This window comes from Periplaneta americana, chromosome 4 (genome assembly GCF_040183065.1).
Source record: "Periplaneta americana isolate PAMFEO1 chromosome 4, P.americana_PAMFEO1_priV1, whole genome shotgun sequence".
Taxonomy (NCBI): Eukaryota; Metazoa; Arthropoda; class Insecta; order Blattodea; family Blattidae; genus Periplaneta; species Periplaneta americana.
In genome coordinates, this window is record NC_091120.1 from 43,091,780 (window position 1) to 43,117,828 (window position 26,049).

Below are 26,049 nucleotides of genomic sequence, written 5' to 3' on the forward strand. Positions count from 1 at the left end.
ACTTTGGAGATGGCAACAGCGACAGTATGAACTTGTCTCTTCATATGTTGGCAGTATTGTCTTAGCATATCGACAATATAAATCGATTAGTAATACTGGATGGAACATAATATCCGTATGAAAATACATATTTCACTGTTAAATGACTTAATTTAATGAGTAGGATCTATGAAATTGAATAAATCAAATGTATGTACACTATTTTTTATTATCTTTACTATGTTGGCACAAATTAAGCGGATTTGACTTTCGTAGACTTCGTGGTTTTCAGTGCGATCTGGCGGTCAAATGAGAATACACAATAACAAACGAATTTAAAGTTAACTTTCACTGCGTTTATGGTGTAAGTGTATTAGTTTGTGTATAACCTATAAACTATTTATAAACATTATTTGATGCTCCGATAGGCAACTATGGATAAAGAATCTTGCGAAGACGATGAAAGTGCTGAGGTAGTAATGGAAGCGAATAAAATAGACGTTACAAAGAAAGACACTTGTAAACAAGTTCACCAAAATTCTTCTCAAAATTTATCTACAGAGGACAACAAAAGATCGTCAGCATTTGCGAAAACCAATCTTTCGTCATATATAATAGAATATTACAATAAATTACGCAACAGTGGACACAGAGCATCATTAGCTGAGAATCTGTATCCTTCTGGAGCTTCTAGTTTACCAACAGACTTAAATGTGCATGGTGTAAGTTTTGGCATGAGTAGCAGCGAATTTTTTGCATTAAATAAGAACGAACAAGCTGTAGACCAACACGGTCATAATGCTGAACATAATCTGGATACGAATAACTTGAAATGTAATAATAAAGAAGAAAAGGATAGTGGGAATCAGTGTATTTTGATGGAAGACATGACATTTAGGTGCTTTCCCTCAGGTACGCAAGAGGTTCTTGGTACATCGTATGGCAAGGAATATATACCTGCAGTTCGGCGAGAAGTGAACGCTATTAGTGATGTTGAAAATACTCAACTTCCAGAAAATTGGCAAGCCTTTCGTTCGTACAGAAGCTCTTTGCCAATGTCTGGAATTCAGCATCATACTTTGAACATGCCAGAACAAAATCAAGAGCATGCTGTTATAAACACTGAAGCAGCAGGAAGTGGAAGAGCTCCATCACCTGCTTCAGTATCCAGTGTTACTTCAAGTCGACGCCTTGAGTGGGACAGCGGTGCCGATGTCGGTTATCAGAATTACCAGCAGGATGGTTATAAATCTCCCTCAGCCGAGGGCCTTAGTACCATAGAAAAAATGGTTTTGTCAAGAGGTTGTTCTGCTGCACTGAGACTTGAACCTGAGGGCACGTCTGGGACAATAGGAAAATCAGTTGCAGGTTTCTTGCAACCAGGACCAGTGACAAAGTATATTTTCAATGAAGGCCCTATGGCAATATCGACTCCAACAGATATACAGAGAAGTGCAGTCGTGAGTCCTACAACAGGTACTGATAGCGAAAGTGAAATCACACCTATTGTGAAGCCCCAAACAGATAGAAACTTATTTCCACAGTCATCTTATGGTAATAATGTTTCAGTGGCCCGGAATAATGGACAACGCACACTGTCTGAAAGAAACAAAGATTTCAATGTGCTTACGAGGCAAATTAGTAGTTCCTTGACAAATCTAAGTTCGTGCGGACTACAAGATACACATGGAGATTTGCTTTCAAGAAGCCAGAGTTACCTGAGTTTAACAAAAAAACATGACATGAAGACCGTAAGACAAGAGGCTACCAATAATCCGTTATATTTGCAACATCAAAATAAAAAAGCGAATACATGTTCTGCTTCATCATCATCAATAGCAACAGTTGTCCAAAAGCACGACTCGCCTAGAATGTTAGATCAAGTTATTCAAACTTCTTTATTTAATGTGCCTAAGAGCCATTCTGTTGGAATTCAGGTGAATACTCAAAATTATACACACAAACTTGATTCCGGAGCTGAAATAGAATACTCTGATGATGATATTATTGATAAAACAGAAACTATAATTGAGGAAAACTTGTCTAGAAAGCAGAAACATAAATTTACATTAAAACATTTTCCAAATAATGGGGACTTATTAGTGAAAGAGATAAAAATAAATTCAGACCTAGATACTGCAACAGGGAGAGACAGTGCAATTACTACCAAAAATATTAGTGTTGAAAACATGGAAAACACTCATAGTGATAAGACAACAATGCAACAAGTGAACCAAAGTGAAGGAGAAACAGAAAAGAACTGTGGAACTTTGGAGAGTGAAGCAAGTAGTACGCAGACTGCAGCATCGTGGTTCATGGGAGATGCTTCTCACTCGGCAGCTTCGAATCACGTTGAGAGGTGCGCAAGGACTTCGCACAGTGTAGTTGGCGCAGCTCACAGTTTTGAATATCTTCCTGGCCATGTGTACGAGAACAGAAACACCACTACAGGAGATTCGTCATCCGAGAGTGTATCATCCCATCCTTCTATAGGGCTCTCAACAAAATCTGGAGCAAATATTCTTAGCAACGAGTTCTGGAATTCAACTACTCCAAGTACTTTGGCAACGGATATTGAGAAGGGAGTAAATCTGCTTAAAGATCTGCTAAAGTCAAGTTCTTATAGTTCTAAGGCTAAAAAGCAGCTTGTTAGAAAAGTAGTAAGTAGGATTGTTGAAACAGATTACGCAGAAGATAAAGAATTGCTGAATTCTCTACATAAAAATGTACCATTTGTGCCTCCAACGTCGTTTGTAAATTCAACTGCAGCTGTCAGTGTGTGTGATGTGCAGGCAAGTGGGACTGATGCACAGACAGGGGAAACGAAAGAGAGACTGAAAGAATCAGCAAGTGAAAACCACAGTGATAAATGTGATCAGTTTTCAAGTCATGCTGCAGACCAGAGTCACAGGGTAGCTGATAAATGTGTGGGAACAGGTAGGCCTAGTGTCTTTACATTAACTTGCTTGTTTTGCATGAGTATCATAGTACAGTAGTTATTATAGAACATTACATGTGACAGTAAGTTAATACAATATAGGCCTAGGCTACATAATTTTTGATACTGGTCAAAACAGAGTTTTTTTTAGACGTATTTGACCCCTACTTTCAATCACGTAAACGATCTTGCTGCCCCCCCCCCTCCCGTAATAAAAGATGTAGGTCATCCCATATTATTTGCAGATGACACAAGTATAATAATTGCAGCTAATATCTCAAACACATTCCAATCTTCAACAGAGGCAATTCTCTTCAAAATTTGGGATTGGTTCTCAGCCAAGCCAATAAATTAGTATTAAACTGTAACAAAATTAACATAATTCAATTTAAATCCTGCCCAAATTCAACCTCACAAATTTCAAGCGCAATACTTAATAATAAGTCCCTAATAAAAACAACCAAATTTCTTGGCTTGCAAATCAATAATGTGTTAAAAATGTGTGTCAGAGATAACTAATCTACTGTATCCACTATATACAGGCTGGACCATCAATAATGTCATTAATTTCAGGGGGTTATTCTTTGAGACAGGCTATTTCAAACTAAAAAAAGTTCAATACAATTTTAGGCCTACTCGTTTTTGCTTCCTTTTCGAGATAAAAATTGTTTTATATAAAACATTTCATAGTGTGTTTTGGGAAAGCCATTGATTTAATTCCCAATATGCTCAGTCAATTTAAGAGACAGTGTATTATGATAGTAAATTATTGAAAGAATTTTAGTTTTGTCCTTTAAGTGTGCAGAAAACTGATCTGAACAAATGTAACACTGAAAAATTCCTTTGCAGAACAAGTGTGCTTAAATGCGACAGGCTCATGTCAGTAGATTTACTGGCATGTACTTAAAAGAACTTCTGCAGGACAAAATTCCGACAAATTGGCGACGCTGATATAATCTCGGCAGTTGCGAGCGTCGTTAAATAAAATATAAAACAAATACTTTCTGTCAACAAAATCTGTCTAGTGATAGCCCACAGCATACTATTGTCATCGCATTCATATGTTTGTGCAGGAATGAGGAGCTCTGTATGTGTCTAAAGCACTAATTTTATTCTGTGTGCTTCATTTAGTTCTTTTTAAGAACAATTATCAATTACCATTATTTTATAGTTTTTAATGCACAACAAAGAGAAATTACTAGTACATAACAATACATTTTTCAGTTTGATAGCTGTCTTTGGACCATAACTGGTCTGAAAGGTCTTGGAAAAACTTTCATGATAGCGATATGCGATATTAGAGCACATTTAAAACCATAATGTACCATACGTAGGTTTTTTTTTTTTTTTTTTGTGATGAGATACTGGTACTCAAACCAGTCTTACCAATGTATACTGTCAGGTAGTCTGATAGTAATATGAATTACAGAAGTTTGTCAGGCAACTACAGAGCTCTGGAAGTATTCAGATTTCATATTACAATCATTGTAATACAATGGAATGGCTATGTCTGTAACATTTGTTGATATCTACTTTTGTAAACGAGAAAAATTAAAATTATGTAACGGATTTCCCGCATAATTAATTGTAAACTGAGGGAAGTTAATGTGTTTTGTAGCATTTTCAGATACAAGTGGACCATCTTATATTTCGGAGAAGATCCTTCTGTCAGACAATCACTCAGACAGCAGAGCTGAAACAACAACATTCACGACTGAAGGCTACGAAGACTCTTCATCAACTAATACAAATATTAATAAAAATAGACACTCCTGGAAGGAATTGATCACACAGTCGGAAAAAGAATATGAGAAACATAAACAAAAATCAGGTACATTGTAGTCTTATGCATGTGTAGTGTGTCAAGTCACATATGCAGAGTGGACTGTCCTCTCCTTTCATTCTTACAAGGAAGGCTCACCAAGTGATAATGGATTTTCACAACGATTGTTCCCCCATAGTTCCTTTGAAATAAGAAACCTCTCTATAAATTTATACATCCGGAGAAAGCCTATTAAAAAAAAAAAGTTTTTTATTTTTTTAATTTTCAAGCCAGAGCTATAACAGTTAATGCAAACAGTGCTATGTGCTAGGCATATTAGACAATAAATCTCATCTAGCTGTATATCATACTGTCAAAATCTCCTTAAAGTATGAAAATGACATACGAGATACATAATATTCATGAAATTGACTACAGATTAGTCTATAATGAAATTATAAGGAAATACAGGGAAAGGTAAAAAATGTAGGATGTGAATTTTGAAATCATTCTGAGTGAAAAAGTTCATATGAACATAAGTCCGTTTTCGAATGATGGCGGAGCTAGATGCATTTTTTTAGCAAAAGTATCACCCCAATGTGAATCAGACATTACCATATGCTGAGACGTGAGACAAGGTCACCGATCGCAATGAATGACGTAACATTGGAATCGATATTGTGAACAATGATTCTTATAGGATGTGGAGTAAGAGAAGTTCATTCATCTAAAGAACAGCCACGAGCAACTCTCCCAAGTGACGAGCGCAATTCATGCCCGAGTACAACAATGTACTGAAATAGAAGGAGTACATTTGAAAATGTGCGGCAACATCAATCCCAATGTCTAGAATATTAGGTTTGTATGCATATGTGAATATAAACTTTAAATTTGTCTGTTATCTGTCTCTAAATGCGAGTTAGTACAATGGAATCCCAGAAGTTTTTGTGAAATCAAAGAGCCATATCTCCGTAACCGTAATCACCCTATATAAGCATGTATACCTTAAATTACTCACTCTACTAATCACAGTAGTGGAAATCATTGTAAAAATTCTCAAAACACAGTGGAACTTTGCACCACGAACATTTCAGAGAAACAAGCTTCTCACAGTCAGCTTTAGGGCAGTTCTGCACATCGGCGTGAAAACAGAATTCTACAAGAGTGACGAATTTATCAGGTTTGTCGTTAAGGTACTCAGCTTTATGCCACCCATATTTAAACATATTTACATATCTAAGAGATGAAAACTGATTATGTGTTAAGGACTGCAATTTTATCACATCTGATTCAATATAATATTCGTGCCAAGTAACAAAACGTTATCAGAGATCTTCCGAATGAAATTTTTTCAAGCCCTAAAGCCATAAACGTCAAGATACTCAACAATCGGAACTGTGTGCTTTGGAATTGTTAACATTTCCACCGTGTTACTTTCTGGAGTTATTCTTCCTATAGCCTGTCTACCAAAGGAAAGCTATGATTACTAACATACGGAAAGTATACTTCTTGAAACCACTTGAAGGGGTGAGTTTTCATATTTTTTTCCAATTTTGAGGGCAATGCGTAAACATTTGGGGTCCTTAAACAATTTTCTTCTTCACGATGGCAATGGAGAATGAGACATATGAATGCCAAGCGATTATTTTGAAAAAAATCATATCTCGAAGGCTAAGCCTTCTCCGGATGTAGAAATTTATAGGGAGATTTCTTATTTCAAATGGAACATATAGGGGAAAAATCGTTGTAAAAATCCATTATCACTTGGTGAGCTTTCCTTGTGAGCCTACTCTCCCCATTTAGCTTTTTAACTGGTAGCTTGGTTCTTATGACATTCAGTAAATAAATATGTCCATTGGTGGATATCTCGAATTCATCTCTGTTTCTGCAATGCAAACATGGGGACATTAACATCAGGTGTGTACACTATTCCCATTCAGTTTCACTTATGTTATTGAGATCAAAACCTGGTTCTGCAATGTTGGTAACCATATAATCAGTCACAATAAGGACTTTCGTTCTTACTAACTTCCTAATTTTTTTTTATGTATTCTAATTATTATGCTCCCTGGTAAAAAGTTTCCTAATTAGTTGTATTTTTTAAATTTCAGGTTCACACGGCAAAAAGTCTGTGTTGCTTAATCTCTGTGAGTCAGAGAGAGAAAATCAGCTGTCTTGGATCTCCACAGAGATCCATCATTTACAAAATTTGAAACAGTTGAGTAACCAAATAAATATTTATTTATTTTTTTTTATCTATTCAGGGTGGATGGTAAGCTCTGCACAAAATGTTAAGAGGTGATTCTATATGTTAAATATAACAAAACTTTTCCTTCGATGAACACCGTTAAGCAGAAAAAAAATTCTTTGTCCAATGGTCGCAACATTCTATTGCGGTAATAGCCCAAGAGAAATGGCTGACTGCTAAACAAGCAGATAGGTAAAAATAATCTGAACAGTTAATGTCTTGAATCTTTTTTTTTTTTTACAAAATAAATCATTTCGCTATGAATTTAAATTGAATAATAGCAAAAATCTTTGAAATAAATCTTGCAATCCAGCGCACGTCACTGTCTGAATACAGCAGAGGGGAGGGAAAGGTAAGGAATGCTGGCTGTGTTTACTTACATTTAGTGCAGCAGATTTAGATTTTTCAAATCTCTCCTCATGATCTATTACCAGTTTCATTTTGGTGCAGAGGTATTTTTCCATTTATTTCTTTGCTAGTTTATTTTAGATGCATGTTAAACAACATTTACCCAGCTCAAAATAATATATATATATATATATATATATAAAGGTTGTAATATTAATATGGTTATAATTTTTTCAGTGTGAATAAAATATATAATTGAATTATTGTAAAGAACTAATAATATAGGTGAATTTTATTGGGAGGCAAGGCACAGAATGGTTTGAAGGTTTCCAAATGTAAACGACATACAAATAATTTATTTTTGGAGAATCTACTGTATTTCTTAGAATCATGATGATAAATAGAATCAGAATCTAGTTTTCGCAGAAGCATACAGTTTTATTTCGAATCCTGATTCCATAAAAATCTTGTAGTATTTGAAATGTGTGAATAGTCTTATTTTCTTGACGTGTTTTAATTTGTTTTGTAACCATTGTATTCTTCAACATAAGATATTTGTTGAACACTTTAGACATATGACATTAAGTGCAATGGAAAAATAGGAAATAGAAATTTTGGTATCAATTTCAGATTGTTAGAAAAACAAAAGAATGTAAGAACTAGCCTTATTGATCAATGGGAGCAAAGCCATAAAGGATACCAGAAGAAAAGGAGAGATACTAAAGAACTTCAGAAGAATAGAGATGTTAGTCCTGGATTAATGAGGTAATAGTTTTAATTTTTATGGCAAGATCTATGTAAATGTAAAAATATTCCTATCATGCAAAAAAGTGTTAGTCAGGAAGGGAGAAGGAGAGAGACAGACAGACAGACAGACAAACAGAGCGAGATCACATATTAAACATAATTACACTCTTTAGACAAATTTGTTTGTATTTTAGTTGTGTTAGAGTATGTATAATACAAAAAAATATATTGATACAAACTCGTAGCTGTGGATAAGTCTTAAGAAACAAAGTAAAAAAAAACTGAAAAATATGTTAAAGTCAGTGTTGTATTTATCAAGCGGTTGCCTTTAAGTATGGATTGGAGTTTTTGCTTTATGAAAAATATGTCAGTAATGGAGGACATGTAACTCATATCTCTGATTACAAGCCTGAACTGTTTCTTGTGTTTATCATACACACTGTGCATTGTTGTTTTTGTTTCAGATCAGTTGAAACATCTAGCAGCACTACTACTCTTACACATCCACGTAATTCATCAGTCAATGATCACAGTCATAATAACAAGTTTTCAGAGTTAAAAACTTGTATTGCATCAGAGGAGAAGAGAAGAACTGGTAATCACAAACAAACCTCAGTATCTGACCTACAGATTTCTTCTCATCTGAAAAGTGTTGGTACCCAGTGTGCTACAAATATTGAATTATGTAATGGAAAAGACAGATCAAAGAGCAGTGGAAATATAAAAAAATTATCACGTGAAATTCAACACAAGAAAAATGTTCAGACCCACACATCAGATTTTTCAAATATTTCAGAAAATGAACTGACTTTTGAATTGACTGATAGTATTTTAACAGACAATGCAGCATCAGGAAGAATCAATGTATATACACAAACATCAAAGGATAAACATGTAACAAATTTCCATTCTTCTGCAAGGTCACTTACTGCAGATATTGAAAATACAAGGAACTCCTCAAAATTATGTGCTTGTGGTGAAACTGCAGGGAAGTACTCCAATTCAAATGAGGAGAATCCATTATGCTGCTGTAAGTGCAAGAAATTACTAACCCAGATAAAATCGGAAATAAAATCTCAAAAGCAACAAACCTCAGGACAAAAAGCTCAAAAAGAGCATTCTTGTTCCAGTAATGTTAAGAACAGTACTCGAAAACAAAACTCTGTTTCATCTAGTAGAAAAATAACGCAAACCAAAGATGAAACTGATTCTAACAGAAGTGCATTATCTTCTATGGGAACTTTAAGAGATGCTCTTGAATTAACTCATGATTCTGAAGGCTACAAGCGAGTGTCTGTCGCTACAGAAACAGTAGAAAATGCTGGTGTGCAAACTTCACATTCAGTAAGTGGACTGCCTTTGATAAGACCCCACTGGTATCCAGTAACTCAGAGAACCACTAATCATACAAATAAAGATGAAAATAAAATTAATGTAAATAATGTGGAGTGCCCATGTTGTGGTGCACTTGAGAATGATAATCTACAGCATAATGTCAGTGATGGGATGTGCTCTAGATGTATGAAGTCAGGACAGAATTATTCTCTACGCAGCAGAAAATGTCACAATTGCAATTATGAACAACACACTGAGGAAAATGAATTATCAAGTCCGGATAATGAATCAAATTACAGTGAATCAGCAAAAGAAAAGGAGTTGGATAACATGGGATCAGCATTTGATAAGTGCTCCTATTGTAGGCGAAAACCAAACTTTGAAGTAACAAAAACAAAAGAATCTCTTAGTGATGATAAAACTTCATCTACTTCTAGACATGCTACCAAATCACCTCTTGGATATATTTTGACCCTGGATGAAAGTACAGATACATCTATAAATAGTATAAAAGAGAAATCACCAAAGAGATCATTACAAGAAATCAAAATGAAAATTGCTAAGCGGAAAGGATCTTCAGCATTAGCTTCAGGAAAAGGACAGCTAAGATCAAGATTTAACTCTGACACCATTATTAAAGACAAAGAGATACTAGGAAAATCTGTTAAAAGCAAAAACAGTTCTGAATACCATAAGAAAAAAAGGCTTTATAGGAAAAATCTCACGTTACAGGTAATAATTTATGATTACAAACTCTTCTAAATAAGTTTTTATTATCTTTAATTACAGGTGATTTTTTTTGACTAAGAGTATTGAATAATTTCTCTGCAAGCAGACGTTTTCTTTTCTTTCTAGTAAAATAAAGTATTTTTCTCTAATAATAATGTTCCATTAGGTTCCTGATGAGTAGGTTCTAATATTTTACTGAAATCATCTTCTGCTATATGATTTGAAGAAAATATTTCATGTTAAGGATTGAACAGTACCTTACAGAACAAATTATGCACATATTTACAATCATCTCCTTCAATTTCTCTTATACAAGACCATGAAAAATATTTGAAGAGGGGTCTATAATTCCTATGGGTGGCTGTGTTCCACATACGGTATATACAGAAAGTGAAAGTTTATTTCTAAGTTACTTTTAATACTGATTTAAACTATATAAATGACAGTCTAAATGAGAAAAATTAACTATAAATTCTTATTTTCAAAACATCATCACCAAAGACAGAAAAATTACAATAACACTCTGTTGTACAGTGTGTATTACCAATATATATTCTGTCAAGGTCATTATAACACCCTAATTTTTTGTTATTCGAAGTTGGTTTTTTTACAGTAAGATTCCAAATAAAAGACTCTCTAATGAAACTATTCCAGTTAATTCATGGTGAGTACTTTTCATGTTTCCAATTAAATAAGAACTAGGCATAATCACATGTTATAACTGGGCAACATAATATACAATCATGCGCTATAATTCAATGGGAAACACACATTATAAAATTTATATGTCTTCTCGTTCAGCATCTAAAATAATATTTATTATTATTATTATTATTATTATTATTATTATTATTATTATTATTATTATTATTTTACTAGGAATATCTCATGAAAAACCGTCCTGATTTCATCCAGCATGCTGAATATCGTCGACAGTGTATAGATGAATTGGCATACTTAAGAGAGCTTAGACAGAAGAGCAAACAGAAACTGTTAGCACTTGCCAGTTTGTGTGATGATGAAGCTTCTTCTGCAGTTAGCAAGGAACCCTTGCCACCTCCTCCATTAGGTGAGTGGTATCACAGTGTATGTTCACTTTTCATGCATGGTATTGAAAGCAGAAGCATCTGGCTTACTACTGAATAGCTGAATGGAATTTAATGTATATCCTGACTGAAAAATTGAGAAAAACATGGTATAACAAATTAGTTTGTAGTTACCCAGAGTGATGTACTCACAGCACAACCTTCTTTTCCTTCCCCTTTTGTTGGCAAGTGTCAGGTTTCTTCATCATCCACTAGCAATGCTCAGTCCTATAATGTGCGAATCTCTACATCTCTGGTAGTGGCTTTCCTCTCTTCTTTATCTTGCCCAACATTTCTCTTTTCTCCGATGATTGTGTTACTAAGTTGGTAATAAATTTGCTGCATAACCACGAACTTACATTTTTGTCAAATATTGATATTTGTGGTCAATAACATGGCATAAATACTTCATTGTCATCCACTATTGTCCTTACAGTTACCATGCTGGCCATTGAATCGTATGTTTGCTGGTTCAGACCCAGCAATGGTATGGATTTTGGACTATAAATTTCTTAGCATGGCTTCCCTCACAAGGTACATAAAGTTGTCCCAGATAAAGGACTCCAGGCAAAATCTATCGGTCATTTCTTGCCCATGTTGAATTTGGTGGTGAATAATCTCTGTAGTTGGTGTCATAAAATGATGTACTACTGCTGCTGTCACTCTACTTTTCCTCCAAATGCTTTAGCAAAGAAGGGCAGCACTGCTACTTACAGACCTGTTACTAAATCTACGTATTACTCTGTGAAAAGATTTATTAAATCTACATACTTAGACTTCAACAAACAAAATTTGATAACACAATCTCAAGGGAAAAAATTGAACTCTCTGCATCAAAATCCACAGTTAATTCCCGATTTACCACGAAAATCGTCTGTAGCTGCATTTAGATTGGCAACAGGCCATGATTGTTTGGCCAAACACCTGCATAGAACTGGAATATATCAGTCCCCTAACTGCCCATTGTGCAGCTCAAACCAAGAAATGGATTCGGAACACCTCAAAATCTGTGCTTCAGTGGCTGGCCATGATAATATCGTTGAAAAATATTGGAGTGCAAGAGATCAAATGACTTTATTGTCAAACGCCTGGCATTAGAAAACAACAACAACTTTTCCTCCAAAGTAGTTAATGTATGTTTGAATAAAAGTGTGCCGTTATTTTTTTCCTAGCTGCTTATCTGTCCCTCTGTACTTAGTTTACTTCCCTTTGTCTTTATATTAGCTCTCAGAGTTCAAGATTAATGATTTAAACAGTACAGGGTGGAAGTGATAAACCGGTAACTCTGTACACTGAAGGGGGTAATAGAGTACATTAAAATAAGTTTAAAAACCTATTATGAGTTTTGTAAAAAGGTGCATGGTTAATTAGAAAATTAGGCTAAAAATCTCTGTAGTTTGGCAACAGCGCATCATCGGCTCACTTACGAAAACATACACACACTCAGTCTGAATAGCAGCGTTCCGTCTCTTAGTCACCACAGTTGCCAGACTTCCTAATGGTAGGAAATAATGATATGTGTTAATCTCTATTTAATTTGCAAGAAAACTGTCCATATTATTAAAAAACTAAAGAGATAAATCATACTTTATCAGTTTCTCTAATGATGATAGTAAAAATCAGAATTGTACAGTTATTACTCATCAAGTAGAACAGTCTTAACATTTAGGGGAAACTTATTTTTGTGAGATGATTATTCATTTGGGACTAATATTGTATTAGAATTTTTTGTTGTACTCTATCCAAGAAATAAGCTCTTAGAAACTGCAGGGTTCTATTACTTCCATCCTGTATATGAAAGTGATCTGTTATTTAGGAATTCTGATATGCATAAATATTTTCTCTTGTAGCTGTCAAGAGAGTATTCAGTCAGCGCTCAATGCGTGTACAAACAGAACGCAAGTATCGTAAATTGCCTGAAGTTCTAAGCGAGAAGGTAGAAAGAAAAAAGAAAGAAGATTATCGCACCAATAGACTCATGGCTCAGGTATTTGCAAAGGTGGGTATTTTGTGAAGAACAATTCAGAGTGGTTCAAAATGTTCAAATTGCGAAATGTTTCTAATTTGAAACAACAGAGGATGCACACAAGATGAGAAAAAGACTACAATTCTGGAAAAGAATACAAGCCCATTATCATTGAGGAACAGTAGTAGACAACATGTTAAAATAAGCATAGATATATATTATAATATTTACGAACAACAAAATTTGTAATGTGTACCACCACCTGAGGAAAAAAAGAACATTTGGGGAGATCGAGACGTAGATGGGAGGATAATATTAAAGTGGTTTTGAAGGAAGTGGAATATGATGGTAGGGACTGGATTAATCTTGCTCAGGATAGGGACTGATGGCTGGCTTATGTGAGGGCAGCAATGAACCTCCAGGTTCCTTAAAAGTCACTTGTAAGTAAATGATGTATACCACCAAGTGTTTATTAATAAGTATTGAAAATTGCATGGAAAGAACAATGTAAATTTACAAGAAATGGTTTTTTTAATTTTAAAATGAGTAAATACAATCACACTTGACTTCCGGTTTTTCGTGTGCTCATACTTTGGGGCAATAAATGAAGTATGGGTCCAAACTATTATTTCATATAATAATAGAATGGACTTTCTACAACATATTTAGTAAAGCTTATGTTATATCTATGTCCTAGTACATGTATAAATAATAACAGATGAAAGAAGAAAATAGAAATATATCAGGGAATTATAATGCTTTTCACACGACTTAGACTTAATTCATATGTCTCATCTTCATGGCTACAATATTTTATCTGGGTGCATGCAATATTTAACTTGCCATAAATAAAAGTGATTGAGTCTTAAGATTAAAACTGGGCAACTTTACTTAAGCACAAATGTGTTGTGTTGTGTTCTGGGTGGCTAAAAATCTGAGATCTCCATGAACTAAACCGCATGGAAAGGTGTATAGATGGATTTTTCTTAAATTGTGTACCGGTACCTTATAGAATTAACGCAAATTCAGATACCATTTTATTTGCTGATGTTGAAATATTTCTAGCAAAAGCTGAAGATTATCTTTACAACCTGCCATACTTGCGAAATATCAAAAACATATAGATCTCAACAAAACGATAATAAAAACTGAAGTAAACAGTTTTAGAAGCATAGTTTTAAACAAAAATAGTCACTGGTGATAAAAAATTTTCATCTGTTCACTAACTTTAACTGTAACTGTAACTTTTTTTTTATTTTATTGGGTTATTTTACGACGCTGTATCAACATCTGAGGTTATTTAGCATCTAAATGAAATGAAGGTGATAATGCCGGTGAAATGTGTCCGGGGTCCAGCACCGAAAGTTACCCAGCATTTGCTCGTATTGGGTCGAGGGAAAACCCCGGAAAAAACCTCAACCAAGTAACTTGCCCTGACCGGGATTTGAACCCGGGCCACCTGGTTTCGTGGCCAGACGCGCTGACCGTTACTCCACAGGTGTGGGCTTAACTGTAACATATTCCATGTAACTAACCGAAGTTATGACATGGAAATGTCACGAATTTCAGTTTATCTCTGACAAAATTAAAAGGTATTTTAAAAATTTAAATATGAAACACTTAAAATTTTACAAAACAGTTTAAATTGTTAATAAATACAAAAAAAATTCAATGAAGATTGTGTTTATTTTCAGTATCTACAGTATATTAGTTATATAGAGTTAAATAATGCCTATTTTAGGAGTCTAAAACGTAATTGATAAGACTTGAAAGTTTATTGTCTAATGAGCACTATAGATTTTTAAAAGTATGGGATGTTTAAGATATTCCTTGTGGTAAAGTATTTGAGGATTATGCTGTATTACAGATAGTTCATTCGAGTGTAAATATCCAAAATCTTCAATGTAGTTAAACCAATACATCTTAAAATATCGTAATATTTTTGTTTCAGAAACTACAAACAAGAGTGCTGAAAGGTGATGTTAATCTGTCAAACAGCAAAAGTGTAATTTCAATTGTGTAAAAAAAAAAAAAAAAAAGAAAAATCTCTTTATCACTCCATAATAGTGCCTTTCACTTTACTTGCTACATGCAAGTAACAGTACATATCAGTATTTTTTTGTTACACAAATGACCAAAGAAATTATTTTATTTGTAGTATTAAAATAAGTAATATAATTACTTTTTTCTTTGCATGTAGGTAATGTGAAGTTTGTAGCATGTAAATTTTCATAACATACTCTTAGTTTAAGTGCAATGTTTAAAATGCATGACATTTATTTTTGTTGTAAAGGTTAACCATGTAAACCTACTTCAAAAATAAACACTCTAATTCCAGAAAACAGTAATGATATATGTGTGTCTATTTCACGGAAGGTTGATATCCTATGCAGACCTATTCTGATAATTAATCTCTTTCTGTTAAATAAAGCCACACTTAGATTATAAAAAGACAGGGGTAACTCTGTATTTGTCAATTGCAGACTAATCACTTTCCTTCAGTTCTTTCATTGTTGCTATTTTAAATGGTCCTATTTTTAACAAGAATTTTACAACTTACGGAATTGTCTTTTTGGCACTATGCATACAAGAAGTTAATTTAGTGATTAGTTAATTATTCTCTTTCCAATTAGATCCAATTTTTCTTCTGTTATACATCAGTGTTTGGCTTATTTTGTCAGAAGGAGGCTTTTTTTTTCCATCTACTCCTCTCTCCCTCCTCATCCTCTCTTTGTCCAACATAAAAATGTACCGGCATTTCAAATTATTTATAAGAAAAAGTGTTTATGGTAGTGTACTACAGTGGTGAAAAAAATGTAACATACACTCGACTCCTGATAATTTGTGGTAATTAGTGCACGAACATCTGTGAAATATCGAAAATCGCGAATTATCCGCAATTTTTTTTTTTTCAAAGTCCAGTAAAAATTACTCTGACAGCTTTAATTACTAAACTTTTTACAGGAACACATCAATACTTACTTACTGATAAAATAAAGAGGCCTACAAAACTTTGTAGTCTCCCTATCATTTCAGCAAAATCTCTTAGCAGGATAAAATGATTTTACCCTCTACATTTCAAGCTCTACATCCAGCAACTATACCAAGATGCTATGTCTATTCTTCGAAAGCATAGCAAACCTGACTTTTTTTTAACTTTCACCTACAATCCACACCTGCTTTACTCCCACATGAAAAACCCACCGATCGTCCTGACATTGTTACTTGCGTTTTCGCATTGAAACTCAAAAACTGAAGGTGGATAGGTTCAAGAAAAAGTATTTGGCATAAAAAAACATTCAGAGGGAGTATGTTTCATTATTATGGAAGCAAATAACTTTCAAAATGTCTGGTATTCTTCATTGAAAATAAATCTGAAAAATTTTTATTTGAACGACTAATGAACTTAGTTTGCAGCATTTACTGCACAAGCCACTAGTATAATCTAATCTTAGCTAAGTTGGTAGAGCAACTGGCTACGGATGGGAAGGTTCTGGGTTCAATTGTGGGTGGTAACGGGTTTTTTCTCATTGCCAAACTTCCAGAATGGTCCCTTGAGGTTCACTCTGCCTTCTGTCAAATTGACAGAGTTTCTCCCTGATGTAAAAGGTGTTTGGAGTGTGATGTCAACCATACCACCTCATTCTAGTGCCGAGGTCAACGAAGTATGGAGCTCTACCTCTATGGTGTATATTGGGGATATCTTTACCTTTACCTTAATAATATTCAATCCTGTTTTCGGGACTTGAAACCGATCGAGCATGAAGCACCTTCTACAGGCCAATGGGAACAATCTATATGGGCTGGGCACACTTATGCACATTCCTGGGGACAGTGAGCTATTAATTATGATGGAGCAATGGTGGAATGAACTGGTAGAAACCGAAGTACTCAGCAAGAACCTGTCCATTCTCCATATAATTCTAAATGCATGATAATAAACGAAAAAATGATGGATAAATAAAATAAACTTTCAATACAAAAATTATACAATTAAACTTCGAGTTGATTTTTTTCTGGATAGTATAGCCATGGATAAATATAACTATGGTGTAGCTATTAGTGCAGTCCTGCTGAATGACTAACTCAGGAAAAAACCTGTCCATTTTCAATATAATTCTAAATGCATGATAATAAACGAAAAAGTTATGGATAAAGAAAATAAACTCTCAGTACAAAAATTATGCAGTTAAACTCAGAGTTGATTTTTTTCTGGATAGTGTAGCTACTAGTGCAGTCCTGTTGAATGATTAACAATCACTGAGCACCCTAGTCACTTGCCTGACTTTCGTAATGTGAATCACATGACTAGACAAAAATTCTGGGGAATCACTGTTGAAACAGTTGAATTGTAGTTAAAAATGAAATCCGTAAAGGTCATTTATTGTCTTTTTTTGCAGGTGGTGTAGGTCCATTTGCTACCTAATGGCTTCAAATTAAGGTGCAGTCCTTATGAAAATACCAACGTAATGCAGAAACGTTACTTTATTAGAAGTTTAATGTATTTAGTGATTTGAACAAAACTTTTGCATAACAAATTCCTCATACAATGGTTACAAATTAATAGTCATTAATGGAGAGTAAAACAATCTTGATTTGTATCTCGTCCAACCACAGAAATTGACACTTGTATGGAATGGTTATTTTATTGTTGAGTACTATTTTCAGAATTATCTACATTCTAAATAAAAATACAGCCCCAGAAAAAAATGACCCTACTCTTGAATATCCTTACAAAGCACAAATCACACCACAACATTCCTGTCAGTATATTGAACCCGGACCTTCATGAAGAGATCGACACACCAATATTTTCACAACTAATGCAAAAAGCACGATATTAATCTGAAAATAAGATCAAATTAAAAACATCAGTAAGAGTACACAATACAGTACGACAACCCTGATTATGACAATTCATCATAAGCATTTTGATAGCTCTGTGCTAGTGTGCTTGCTCGCAGACTACAAAGTTCAGAATTCGGATACTGTTGACTTGTTGAAGAAAGAGTTTTTTTTTTAATTAATTATACAGGTTACATTTCGTTTACCTACACAGGAAAATACTAGCCAACCTATTATTCATAATAACAAAACATTAACAGATAGTAGAGATATAGCAAACGCATTTAATAAACACTACTCAAACTCTCACAGATTACATCCCAATATCAAAAAAACTGACAAATTTATCAAAAGAGAATTACATAAAAATAATAAAAACAATATTACTAGTACAAAACCTGAAATATTTCATCAAAATTTTACTTCCAAAGAATTAACTCTAGCTATACAAAATTTAAAAACCAAGAAATCTCCTGGCCCCGACAACATTCATTCCGAATTTTTTAAACATCTGGGGGAAAAAGCCAAGTCTGTACTTTTATCCATTTTCAATTTATCATGGAACACCTCAATTCCTGCAGCTTGGAAAAAAGCAATCATTGTAACAATTCACAAAAAAGGGAAACCTGCTCATGATGTTAATAGTTATCGACCAATAGCATGATAGCAAAAACCATGGAGTCCATGATCTCCAACAGATTAACTTGGTATTTAGAATCCCATAATCTTTTATCACCAAGACAAGCCAGTTTTCGACAACTACACTCTACCAATGAACAAGTCATACGCCTCGGCCAAGAAATAAAAGACAGTTTTAACAAGAAAGAAGATACCTTGGCAATATTTATTGACTTTCAGTTAGCATATGACTCTGTTTGGAGAAATAAATTATTACTAAAACTCCAGAAATTAGGTATCTCCAGCAATATGTTCAGATGGATATCAGAATTCCTTAGTCAAAGATTCATTGCCACTAAATTCAATAACTCACTTTCTAGTTACAGACAAACATATCGAGGTCTACCTCAGGGCGCTGTCCTCAGCACAACTTTATTCAATATTTATATAAATGACTTACCCTCCCTATTAGAGGAATCAAACATGAAAACAGCACTATTTGCAGATGATATAGTTTTGTGGACTTCCGGATCTTACAGGCATAAAGACAAAATTCAAAATTCTGCTCTTAAAGCTCTGAATCAACTACATGAATGGAATACATCAAATTGATGAAACTTAATTTAAGCAAAAGTAACTACCAAATATATTCACTCTGTAAAAAAGAAAGAGAATTCAATATCCAATACAATGGCCAACACCTTCCTAGGACTTATGAATCCAAATATCTTGGAGTTATTTTCGATAGTAAGTTAACATGGAGCAACCATTTGAAATACATTTCTGAAAAAGCTCGTAAAAGATTCTCCCTTCTAAAAAGACTAGCAGGAAAGAAATGGGGATGCTCTAGGAATACTTTGAACACTATATACAAAATGTTTATACAGCCAGTGCTAACATACTGCGGAGAAATTTTAATTACTTCACCTTTCATAAACGAAATAGAATATGTTCAAAACCAAACTCTCAGACTCATTACTGGTGGAATCAAAACAACTCCAATAGATGCTATGAGATTCCTCACTAATATTAACAACATCAAAATGACAATAGAAGGAAAAGCACTGATTCAATATGAAAAAGTTATCAGATTACCAGGAAACAATTGGCATTCATACAGTCCTCTCTGTAGATTGAAAACTCAAAAAAGTTTCATATCCATTGTTCAAGAATTAAGACAGAAAATCAATATCCCGAATTTAAAAGAAAACTTACAAATTAAACGAAACCCTTTAACTCTATTAAATATAGAATATAATCTAAATTTAACAGAAGAAATACTGAAATCAGAAGTAAACACTGAAATACTGAAACAATTGTCTTTAGAGACAATTAATATTAGGTACCCTCCACAAAACTGGCTTCATTTATACACCGACGGATCCTTGATCTCCAGAGAACAAGGTGCCGGTGCAGGTGTTACGTGCTGTCTCTTCTCCCTTTATAGATCTCTTGGATATGGAACAACAAGTTTTGATGGTGAAATCATTGCAATAAGTGAATGTCTCAGGAATCTTCTATGCCACATCAATAAATTTATGAATGCAGTTATATTGTCAGACTCCAAAGCAGCTATTCTATCAATCGTCTCTAAACACACACCTTCATCTCAAACAGCAGAAATAACTAAAATGCTCTCTCAATATCACTCAATAAAATAATTGTATTCCAATGGATACCATCCCATTGTGGAATCCTGGGAAACGAGAATGCGGATGCTTTAGCAAAGAAGGGCAGCACTGCTACTTACAGACTTGTTACTAAATCTACGTATTACTCTGTGAAGAGATTTAATAAATCTATATACTTAGATTCAACAAACAAAATTTGATAACTCAATCCCAAGGGAAAAAATGGAACTCTCTGCATCAAAATCCACAGTTAATTCCCGATTTACCATGAAAATCGTAGCTGCATTTAGATTGGCAACAGGCCATGATTGTTTGGCCAAACACCTGCATAGAATTGGAATATATCAGTCCCCTAACTGCCCATTGTGCAACTCAAACCAAGAAATGGATTCGGAACACCTCAAAATCTGTGCTTCAGTGGCTGGTCATGATAATATCTTTGAAAAATATTGGAGTGCAAGAGGTCAAATGACTTTATTGTCAAACGCCTGGCATTAGAAAACAACAAACAACAACAACATTTCGTTTACCATCATTCCATTTTTCTGCACGATTTATAAGTATTTGCCTACCATTAGGAACAGATATATTTTCATTGCATCTTTTCAAATGCCTTTCGGGTTACAACACTCGAAGTAAAATAAATTTCAATAGCTGCCAAAGTGACCTCGTGTGTACCACTGCTTTGAGCACTGAGCGTGTGCAATGCATCGTATCTGGGACTTAGAAAATTCAGGCAGGCCATTTTTTTTTTTTTTTTTTTTGGAACTGTACAATGGAACTAAACGAATCATGTCTACAAATTAAGTTGATGTAATACAGCGTAGTGATGGTAGATCCACAATATTGTGCTATTTGATGCACACTGGTAATAAATTGTCAACCATTTTTAAGGAAGTACGCATTTTGATATTCTGCATTAAGATCTTACCTACATTTCTCTGTACCAGATATTGCAAACCATTTATTTTGTGCATGGGACTGCGTAGGTTCACAATATTACTCCAAGGCTTTAGCATGTAGGAAATTTAATGAGGATACTTCTATCGCTATTGTTGATAGTAAGTAATGTTGCACTGCATAATATAATAGGGTTAGTGCCACTGTTCTTGACAGTTATGATAAGCGAAATGTGCATTAAATATTATCACACTGATATTGAAATACATACATGAAATATTCCTTGTCTATATAAAATTGTGCCACAGAACCAAAAGAAACTTATAGGCTGTATAGAATGGAAAACGCTTGCATTTTTTTTAAATATTTAAAAATAGAATGTTATAAATACCAACCAGCTGCACAAAAAGGACTGAGAATAAGATGGAATGAAATATGAATCAAAATCGGAAAATAAGAGAATAATAAACCACAGATTATTATTATTATTAATTTTATATTATATTCAATTTTAATGAATGCATTGTTGTTGTTTCGTCAACTGTCCGAAGACTGTCTGGACCTTACGAGTGACACCAATAAGGCATCATTTATGAGGCAACTAGGCCAGGAGATAATAGGATAGGTTGGCCAGTTCCTTTCCCCCTATGAATGGATTATGAGCATTAAATGATACTAATATAATACCGTGCTATATATTATTTTATTGATGCTGTGTACATTATATATATAAACTGTTAATTAAGTATGGAGTATTGCTAATAACTTTTTATATATGCAGTTCGCGAAAAAATTGTTATGTACAAAAGCTGTTGCAAAATAACTCAATATTACGACAGTGTTCTTACAAAAATATTGATTCATGTTGTGGCAAAAGGCACTTCTTTTTTAAATGAAATCCCATATTAATTTTTACATACTTGAAATCTCCATTCAATTTGACATAGATATACGGAGATACATAAAAAAAAAAATTACTCATGTCATTGAATAATATTCTCTTGCAAGTGTTATGCTTCTTTTAGTTTTGGCAACAGAATATGTGACAATCTATCTTTTACAGTTTTGGAATAGAATATGTAATATTTAGTCTCTCTTAGTTTTGGAAATAGAATATGAGATATAAAACATTTTCTCGTTTTGGTAACAGAATAAGTACTGTCCTAGATCATATATATATATATATATATATATATATATATATATATATATATATATATATATATATATATATATATAGATACTGTCCGACCGAGTGGTTATGTTGCAGAGTCGGCGAAACAGGGGAAGTCACGTGACAGTTACTTACTTCACGGGGCCCTTTTCTTCAAATTATTTTAAACAGTTGTATAATGTTACGTAGCAGTAGACTTCCAATTCCGAACAACAGATATTTTCAGGAAAGAGCCTAAGGCTGCTATTACACTATCAAAGTTCTTTGACAAAGAATATGATAAAATATTTTATGAGAGATCTTCGATAAAAGATAGGATTTGGTGTATATTGCACTACATAAAATCTTTTATAAAATATTTTATCAAAGACAACTTAAAGCTAGGAACAAAAGCTCACCTAACACTTGTTCCACAACAGTTAACACATGTTCCGAGGATTTGTTGATAATACTATTTAGGCGTTAAGTTTATGATTTGTTGATACTAACATTTACGAGGTAAGTTTATGATTTGTTGATACTAATATTTACGCGTTAAGTTTAATGACTAACAGTACCTACTATGATTGTTTAGCTACAATTAGTTCAATTGCCTGTGGGTAAAAACCGTGGATTGCAAAACGTGATAAGAGAAGTAGGTATCCATCAGAACTTATAGAAAGAGCTACAATGGGAGGATTTAAAAAGTTATACAAATTATTATAAAATATTATTATAATATAATATTATAGAAATTATTTATTTACAACATTTAATTTCCTTCACACTCTGATATCAGAATTTTTGTGGTAGCAACAGTTCAATTATATTTGAGTTCCGCCATATTTATTTCAAGGTATAGAAATCTTTTATCAAAGTTAACAAGATACGCATTAAATTTTATAAAACAAACCTTTATAAAAGAAAACCCATTACACTGTCATATATTTTATAAAAGATCTTTGTCAAAGAATTTTGATAGTGTAATCACAGTCCAGTATATAGTCACGAAGCTTGAGTTTATGAGGGTACTAGAAACAATAGACTGTGCAGGTACTATTTCGCATTGTCTGTAATGAGGTGATAGTAGCGATCCTAGTGGTTAGCAACTATCTATAATCTTTTCGCTATAAGAAAAATCCTAATGTAAACAATAGCACGTGACTGAAGTGAGGCGCCATAGATTCTCAGTACGTGTTCCCGCCTACTGTTGTACATTCTGTTTCATGTTAAACATTTCCCGTTACTCGTCAAGTAGGCCTAACCTCACTACTATGCATTCGTTTGCTTAGGAAACATTTAATTTATAATTACTGCAATTAAAACTCACTTAACTTATTATATACATTTACGACTATTTGTTTTTCTCCGCTTTTGAGAGAGTTTCCACTCTTATGTTTATTAACCACACACACACGAGGATGCAGAAGCCATTATTCAGTACCACGTGCTTACGTGAACAACTACGAGCTCAAGTGAGTAAGTGACGCCAGTTTGTTAGAACAGACTACCTCGGTATTACTACTGGTATTCATCCGCGTTCATAATACATAACAACATATAAAAGTAGTTTTTTTTTACATAGCGTTTAACATATGAGTGAAGTTATATGTTTCATTCTGTTTTTAACAACTAGAATTCAATTTTTTATTTTCCAATAATACAAGATTATGGTTTCCCAATACGAACTATATTTTCCTGCGTCATGTGAGTGTTTCGACTGGGAGCCAATCACGGTTATGACAGCAGCGTGCTTATGTTTACATTAGGATTTTTCTTACAGCGAAAACAGTATATGGATGCATATTCACTACGTATTGAGCTTCGTGACTATATACTAGATGTGGTGTAATAGCAGCCTAACATCCTAGCCACTAGAAATAGCATTTACAGAGAGGCCAGCAGAAACGGGTGGGGGAAATCGAGATGCCATATAACCACTCGGTCGGACAGTAATATACGTGTGTCCGGAACAGCAGTACTTACCCTATAAAATCGATGCGTGTATTACTCGAAGTGGCATTAAATTGCAATATAATGTATACTCTCTAGCGTGTTAATAGCGCTATACGGGAAATGGAATATAAATTCACAGTATCACACAACTGTCGTACACACATACAATTTACAAGGAGAGTTCTTGAGACAGTGGTGTGATAGTGCTTCTTTCAATAGTAATTAAAATATATCATGTAAGTTTAAGAAAGGGAACGTAAAATCTCTTTGATGATTTACTTAATTATGAAAACACCAGAACATTTTGACGTAGTGAAGCTACTTACTGACTAACAAAGAATCACGTGTGTGTAAGTAAGTATTCACTCACAAAGATCGAGCTGAAGTTCAGTCGGTCATCGCATTAAAATCATTCACTCAGCCATAAAACTTAAGCCCATGGCATTAAATGTACCAGCAATCATTATCGCCTTCTCTCTCCGGACTGAATTACGCAATCTCGACAGCATACCATAAAACAGAAACGAGGAATAGTGTCGATAGTTGAAGAAATAAAGATATGTATGTGAAAAAATTCACAGATATTCTCGTGGTCTTTTACGGGGATTGAACGTCAAGTGGAACGTGGAAAGTTTAAACTAAAAGCTTGCGTTCGTGAACTCGATAGAATAATAAAACGAAGACATTTTCTGTGAGATATTTTTAATAATTATTCTTTACAAAAATTAATGCCATGTATATTTTTCTCTGCGTAGCAAGAGCTTGATTACTAGAAATTTTAAAGGACGTGAAGGTGAGTACAAATATATTTAGAAGTGCAATAACAACTAAGTTATTTAATGTAAACAACATATGAAGTTGGCTGCGGGAGGATCCGGAATTCTCGTCACCGGAACCCTAGTCATTATACCACCACATCACTGCTTTTTAGTCACCCGGTTTTCTGATCACCATAAATTTTCTGTCACCAGAGTTCTTTGTCATTTCGACCTTTTTGTCACCGCTCCCTTGGTCACCTATTTGGTAGAAATGAGAGGTGAAACATACAATAAAAATGTAATGTAATAATGTAGTAGAGTGTAATTAGAAATAGTAGAGTTGATGATGCTAGAGCTTGTACAATGAAGTACCGTACTTTATTGAGGCTTCCGTTGTATACACGTTTTTATTGGTTGATATTAGAGGAATAAATGATAATACAGTATTTTGTACTTTATGCTTCAAAATTTCCAGCTAGATTATGTCCCATGGCTCTTCTTTATAACCTGGGTATCATTCAATAGTGCATGAAAAATCCTTCTAGTCGGTCAAATCTTGATGTATCCTTTCTGTTTCACTCCGCAGTAACTGTAGGACAGAATATAAGGAAGGCTGAGGCTTTCCCATGAGAGTTTTCACGCGCCTATACCATGCCTCACATGTGTTAAGGGTTCGAGGAAGATTCTCTCTAATCCAGGGGTCGTCAGCACAGAGCACGCTGGGGCTAGCCTCTATTACCCGCGGAAAACGCAGTGCACTATAGTGCTCTCGTAGCTGCTAGCGGGTATGCTCTCTATCTCTCCCTGTTGCACGACAGTGCACACGGGACGGCACCGCGTACCCATTGCACATTTCAGCGAGTGCTGACGACCATTGCTCTAGTCCTTATGTAGCAGTTCCATACAGCGCAGCGGTGGAAACATTGGCCGCTGTCTACCTCTACCGCATCTACGGCCCTTCACATAGTTGTTTTCCACATAGTTAAATACCAGAATTAATTCATCGACAGCAGTGGCTTCCAAATCTTTAAACGCAACGACAATATCTTCC

At 34.2% G+C, this 26,049-nt stretch overlaps 1 protein-coding gene across 1 annotated transcript; it reads left to right on the forward strand.

Annotated features, from left to right (window-relative positions):
• The first annotated feature begins 271 nt into the window (after positions 1-271).
• LOC138697771 (centrosome-associated protein Alms1a-like) lies at positions 272-15,254 on the forward strand. The gene is made up of 8 exons (XM_069823262.1): positions 272-2,916; positions 4,536-4,748; positions 6,791-6,896; positions 7,906-8,040; positions 8,487-10,089; positions 10,966-11,155; positions 13,022-13,170; positions 15,089-15,254. Exons 1-8 carry the CDS (start codon positions 414-416, stop codon positions 15,158-15,160), a joined length of 4,971 nt encoding a protein of 1,656 aa, XP_069679363.1. The 5' UTR covers positions 272-413; the 3' UTR covers positions 15,161-15,254.
• Positions 15,255-26,049: the final 10,795 nt, after the last annotated feature.